Source organism: Perca flavescens, chromosome 10, assembly GCF_004354835.1.
Source record: "Perca flavescens isolate YP-PL-M2 chromosome 10, PFLA_1.0, whole genome shotgun sequence".
Classification (NCBI taxonomy): Eukaryota; Metazoa; Chordata; class Actinopteri; order Perciformes; family Percidae; genus Perca; species Perca flavescens.
In genome coordinates, this window is record NC_041340.1 from 2,355,963 (window position 1) to 2,363,462 (window position 7,500).

At 43.3% G+C, this 7,500-nt stretch overlaps 1 protein-coding gene across 1 annotated transcript in view; it reads right to left on the minus strand.

The window, feature by feature from the left end:
* The window catches only part of maml1 (mastermind-like transcriptional coactivator 1), a 40,429-nt gene that overhangs the window by 18,567 nt on the left and 14,362 nt on the right, over nt 1-7,500 (minus strand). Inside the window, exon 3 of the mRNA XM_028590173.1 lies at nt 2,588-3,062. Coding sequence (XP_028445974.1) covers nt 2,588-3,062 — 475 coding nt within the window. The remainder of the gene's footprint in view (nt 1-2,587; nt 3,063-7,500) is intronic.

The window sequence follows — 7,500 nt, forward strand, 5'->3', positions numbered from 1 at the left end:
ATCGGATCGGTGCATAAACTCCAGTTCTTCCCGATACCAGCGTTTTAGGAAGTATTGGAGCCGATATCGATACTGGTATCGGTATTGGAACATCTCTAGTTGATACATAGCCTTCTCATCTCAGTGCGTGTTGTAACTCTGTCTGACAGCTCCACCGGTAGCTTAGCTTATCTCAGAACCTGCAGGTGACTGGTTCCAGTAATCCTACAGCTCCGAATAAGTGACAAAATAACACCAACATGTTCCTATTTACATGTTGTGATTTGTAGAATCACAGCATGTATAAAAAACAACGTAACATGACACACAGACATCTTCTAACAGTAAAAAAACTGGGAACTATATTCTCAGGCGGAGTGATATGCTCGCATTAAGCCTGTCTGAGAATATAGTTCCCGGTTTGTTTACTGTTAGAAGATGTCTGTGTGTCATGTTACGTTGTTTTTTGTACACGCTGTGACTCTACAAATCACAACATGTAAATAGGAACATGTTGGAGTTATTTTGTCACTTTTGTCACAATTGGAAGCAGTAGGCTAGTTGGAACCATTCACCTGCAGGATCTGTGCTAAGCTAAGCTAATGCTGGAGCCATCAGACAGCGTTACAGCACGCACGGAGATGAGAAGGGTATGTATGGACTAGTCTAACTCTGGGGGTTACAGTGAATAAGCTAAATTCCCAATAAGTCGGCGTGTTCCTTTAAATGTGTTATATAAATAAATGAACTTGAACTACCCACTGCAATTTAACAAGTAGAAACATTCAGAGCTTATTGGGCTTGTCCAGTTTAACTCCACATACTTTTGTTTTGATGTACTTTTTGCACATACAGTACAGGCCAAAAGTTTGGACACACCTTCTCATTCAATGAGTTTCCTTTTTATTTTCATGACTATTTACATTGTAGATTCTCACTGAAGGCATCAAAACTATGAATGAACACATATGGAATTATGTACTGAAATAACTGAAAACATGTCTTATAATTTAGATTCTTCACTAATTAACCCTGACAAAGCACACCTGTGAAGGTAAAACCATTTCAGGTGACTACCTCATGAAGCTCATTGAGAGAACACCAAGGGTTTGCAGAGTTATCAATTGTGACAAAATAACACCAACATGTTCCTATTTACATGTTGTGATTTATAGAGTCACAGCGTGTACAAAAAAACAACGTAACATGAGACACAGCCATCTTCTAACTGTAAACAAACCAGGAACTATATTCTCAGACAGGCTTGCTGCGAGCATATCACTCCGCCCAAGTACTATATTCTTTCGCCTGAGAATATAGTTCTCGGTTTGTTTACAGTTAGAAGATGTCTGTGTCTCATGTTACGTTGTTTTTTGTACACGCTGTGACTCTACAAATCACAACATGTAAATAGGAACATGTTGGAGCTATTTTGTCACTTATTCGGAGCAGTAGGATTACTGGAACCAGTCACCTGCAGGATCTGTGCTAGGCTAAGCTAATGCTGGAGCCGTCAGACAGCATTACAGCACATACTGAGATGAGAAGGGTATGTATGGACTAGTCTAACTCTGGGGGTTACAGTGAATAAGATAAAGTCCCAATAAGAGATGAGAAGGGTATGTATGGACTAGTCTAACTCTGGGGGTTACAGTGAATAAGATAAAGTCCCAATAAGAGATGAGAAGGGTATGTATGGACTAGTCTAACTCTGGGGGTTACAGTGAATAAGATAAAGTCCCAATAAGAGATGAGAAGGGTATGCATGGACTAGTCTAACTCTGGGGGTTACGGTGAATAAGATAAAGTCCCAATAAGAGATGAGAAGGGTATGTATGGACTAGTCTAACTCTGGGGGTTACAGTGAATAAGATAAAGTCCCAATAAGAGATGAGAAGGGTATGTATGGACTAGTCTAACTCTGGGGGTTACAGTGAATAAGATAAAGTCCCAATAAGAGATGAGAAGGGTATGTATGGACTAGTCTAACTCTGGGGGTTACGGTGAATAAGATGAAGTCCCAATAAGAGATGAGAAGGGTATGTATGGACTAGTCTAACTCTGGGGGTTACGGTGAATAAGATGAAGTCCCAATAAGAGATGAGAAGGGTATGTATGGACTAGTCTAACTCTGGGGGTTACAGTGAATAAGATAAAGTCCCAATAAGAGATGAGAAGGGTATGTATGGACTAGTCTAACTCTGGGGGTTACAGTGAATAAGATAAAGTCCCAATAAGAGATGAGAAGGGTATGTATGGACTAGTCTAACTCTGGGGGTTACGGTGAATAAGATAAAGTCCCAATAAGAGATGAGAAGGGTATGTATGGACTAGTCTAACTCTGGGGGTTACGGTGAATAAGATGAAGTCCCAATAAGAGATGAGAAGGGTATGTATGGACTAGTCTAACTCTGGGGGTTACAGTGAATAAGATAAAGTCCCAATAAGAGATGAGAAGGGTATGTATGGACTAGTCTAACTCTGGGGGTTACGGTGAATAAGATAAAGTCCCAATAAGTCGGCGTGTTCCTTTAGTTGCGCTATATAAGATAAATGAACTTGAACTAATTGCACAGCACAGCCCCCCCCCCCCCCCTCCCCCTCCTACCTCCAGGTGTGGGCGCCAGCTCCAGCGGGTCCTTGCGGTCCTCGAAGCCGTCGTTGAGGATGTCCTGGATGTCCTCGTAGACGACGGAGCAGTTGAGCTCCTCCATGAGCTCGGTCCACTCCTGCTCGTTGAGGTTGAGGTCGGGGAAGAGGCTGTTGTTGCCGCCGGCGCCCGATGGCGGCATGATGGGCAGGATGTCGTCGGGCTCCTGCTTCATCTCCTTGCGATGGAAGTCCGAAGGCGGCTCTCTGCCGCCGCCGGCAATGTCTGCCGATTCGCCGTGAGTCCCGTTGGAGTTCAGAGAGTCGCTGATGCCGAGCTTGGAGTCCAGCGGCGAGCCGTTGGCGGCGGCGGCGGCGCCGTTGTCCAGGCACGCCTTCTTGCTCGGGGGGAAGCCATCGCTGAAACCGTTGACCTGATCTCGTCCCAGCGGAGAGCTGGCGCTCTCCAACTTCCTCTTCACCGTCTCCTGCAGCTGGAAGAACAACACGGAACCAACCGGGGAATTAATAAAAGTAAGTAAACACACACACACACACACACACACACAAAGACAGACAGACAGACACACACACACACAGAAAGAAATAGACACACACACACACACACACACAGAAAGACAGACACACACACAAAGACAGACAGACAGACACACACACACACACAAAGACAGACATTGTCTGTATTACTATCTTTATGGGGGACTTGTCATTGACATAATGCATTCCCTAGCACCTTACCCTCACCTTAACCATCACAACTAAATGCCTAACCTTACCCTTACCCTAACCTTAACAACTAAATGCCTAACCTTAACCCTTACCCTAACCTTAACCATCACAACTAAATGCCTAACCTTAACCCTTACCCTCACCCTAACCATAACCTAATTCTAACCCTAATCCTAAAACCAAGTCTTAACCCTCAAACAGCCCTTTAAACTTGTGGGGACCAGCATTTTGGTCCCCACGAGGCTGTGCAGACCCCACAAGTATACTGTAGTCCCTGGTTTTTGGACCCCACGAATATAGTAAAACGGGTACACACTCACACACACAAAGACAGACACACACACACACACACACACACACACACACACACACACACAAAGACAGACACACACAAAGACAGACACACACACACACACACACACAAAGACAGACACACACACACACACACACACAAAGACAGACACACACACACACACACAAAGACACACACACACACACACAGACACACACACAGACACACACACACACCCACAAAGAAAGACAGACACACACACACACACACACACACACACAGAAAGAAACACGTGCACACACGGACAGATACACACACACAGACACACGCACACACAAAGACACACATGCACACACAGATACACACGTGCACACACACAGACTGATACACACACAGACACCTTCCCAGATCCTAATTCCCTACTGCCAAAAAAAGAAAAGATTCACACAGACAGACACACGCATTGACACACGCACACACATGCACACACAGACAGATACACACACACCTTCCCAGATCCTAATTCCCTACTGCCATAAAAAAAGAAAAATGATTCCCTAGTGCCGCTCAGGTGTAACTCCCCCGATCTAACCTCCAGGTGACTTAACAACAACAACAACAACAACAACATCTACACTAATCTAAATTAGCTACAACAACATCATCAGTCTACGAATGTAAAAACATAACAAGGTGTTGCCTTAACATGTCGGACCAAACAACCCAAAACCCAAACGATACTCAGTTACAATTATTTAACACAGAGTTGAAACCTTTTACTGCTGAAACTGTGTTTTTCTTGCTTTCAGGCAACCAAGTTGTGCAAAAATCTAGTTGCAAAATGCACTAGATGCAAAAAAAAAACACAAAAAACCCCCCACAAAATGCGCGTTTCTTTTACTAGGTTTGCTTTTAGTTCATCTGCATCTCAATTCAACCTTCAACCACATATATGACATTCATATATATATATGAATGAATATATATGAATGAATATATATATGAATATATATATATATATATATATATATATATATATATCTATCATTCTTGCATCGTCTGCTCCACTAATCAACAGAAAACAAAAAAAACATCAGACACACACACAGAGAGAGAGACACACACACAGACAGACAAACAAAAGAGAGACACACACACAGAGAGAGAGACACACACAGACAAGAGAGAGAGAGACACACACACAGACAAGAGAGACACACAGACAAGAGAGACACACACACACAGACAAGAGAGACACACACAGACAAGAGAGACACACACACAGAGAGAGACACACACACACAGAGAGAGACACACACACAGAGAGACACACACACACAGAGAGACACACACACAGACAAGAGAGAGAGAGACACACACACAGACAAGAGAGAGACACACACACACAGACAAGAGAGAGAGAGACACACACACAGACAAGAGAGAGAGACACACACACAGACAAGAGAGAGAGACACACACACAGACAATAGAGAGAGACACACACACAGACAATAGAGAGAGAGACACACACACAGACAAGAGAGAGAGAGACACACACACAGACAAGAGAGAGAGACACACACACAGACAAGAGAGAGAGAGACACACACACAGACAAGAGAGAGAGACACACACACACAGACAAGAGAGAGAGACACACACACAGACAATAGAGAGAGACACACACACAGACAATAGAGAGAGACACACACAGACAAGAGAGAGAGAGACACACACACAGACAAGAGAGAGACACACACACAGACAAGAGAGAGACACACACACAGACAAGAGAGAGAGACACACACACAGACAAGAGAGAGAGAGACACACACACAGACAAGAGAGAGAGACACACACACAGACAATAGAGAGAGAGACACACACACACACGTCTAAAGGGTAAAAACAAACTGTGCAAGAGTGTATATGTGTGCATGCTTGGGCTGTGTGTGTGTGTGCAGCTTTTGTTGTGCATACTACATCAAATTTCACACACGTCTGCGTCACCATACGCACGCAGACACCCCCCCCCCCCACAACGCTTGTCTAAACGTGGAATAAAAAGTGAGAACGCAACGCCACTTCTGCGTCTTCTCTTCAGATCGTAACCTTAATTTAGACAATGACGTGAAATGGGGTTATTTGGGAGACGAGACCAGCTGTTCATCAGAGTTTCTATTTCTGTAACGTGCAGCGGCAGTTCTACAGCCGCAGGGGGCGCTGCAGCTGATCGGTACCGAGTTATGGGTTATTAAATCCAGCAGACTTTGGGAGGGAAAAGCTTCTAAACCGCGGCCGATAATAGAATCAGCTGCAGGCCCGGGCTTACATAACGCAGATAACAAAAGAGCTTTCTCAGAGCAGTCAGCAGATCGGATCAGTTCGCTCTGCAGGCAGCGCGGCAACAGCCGGGGCTGATGGGAACATTCACAACTGCCTCCGCGTCAGCTGACCCTCACACGCTGCCACTGGGAGAGCATCACATGATCTCAAACAGCTGTTCAGCCTCCATGGAGAAGAAGGAAGAACCAACAGGCGAATACAGGTGAATCGCTCGACACAAGGGCTGTCCTCGACTAAAGAACTCCTTAGTCGACTAAAGAACTCCTTAGTCGACTAAAGAACTCCTTAGTCGACTAACACTTATAGGATTTTGTCGACTAATCGATTAGTTGGTTTAATTGACAGAGCTGTGCGCTTTGAGAGGTGGTTAAGACTAGAAAAGCACAATATAAATGTAGTTAATTATCCATCTGTAAAACTGAGTTTCTCCACAATTAATCCTGCAAAAGCACCACTTTAAATCTTGTGTTTACCATAAATGTGCTCAGAAGTTTGTTGGAAATAAGTAAGCATGAATAAGCATAAAAAATGACTAATCGGCTAAAGAAATCTTAGTCGACTGAGACCAAAATGACCAATTAGTCGACTAATCGACTAAGAGGTGGCAGCCCTGCTCGACACAGAGACACAGACCGATGAAAATAACAACCGAACCAATATTCAAAGTGTCTGACTTCAGAGCTCTTTCTGGTTAAACAGAAAAGTCTCAAAGAGGTTTTAAAAAGGTCTCTCTCTGTAGGGATCCTTTCCATCATGTTGCCACAGACGTGGAGTAATAATCTGAGTCTGACAGGCTCAGATTATTACTCTAAGTGTCTGACAACATTATGGAAAGGATCCCTACAGAGATAGACCTTTTAGTTAAAGAGTAAGATCTTTTCCTTAAGCATAAAAACATCCGTAAAATTGCGTTCGCTAAACCCACCAGACTCCATGTAAATAAACAGTAATTTAAGCATCTTAAAACACACTTCATTCAAAGTCCACAGAAACAAAATAAAACTATGAAAAGCCGTTTTGGGTCTTCTTTCCAATTTGTCCAACCATCACAACTCTAGTTGTGGTAGAAATAAACACATAGTTGACTGATTTACATGTGAAAATATGCTGGCTCTATACACGCTAAAAGTATTGTTTTTTTAAATGGAGTCTGGTGGGTTTAGCGATAGGGACTTCAGAGCTGTTTCTGGTTAAACAGAAAGGTCTCAAAGAGGTTTTAAAAAGGTCTATCTCTGTAGGGATCCTTTCCATCATGTTGTCAGACACTTAGAATAATAATCTGAGTCTGTCAGCGACAACAACAGAACTTTTGTGAAGGTAAATACATGCTGGACAATTGTCCTGTTAACTTACATTGTAGCTTGTTGTATTGTAGCTGATCTCGCTTAATACTGGACCAATGTCAAAGATTGTTGTTCCCATCAGTCACTTATAGACACAAACACATAGGAACATAGGGTCCAGGGTGGAAAAGAAATCGGTAGTTACCCTTTAAGTAAAAACTTCCAAACATAAATAAAAGGAATAATAGCTAACCTGCT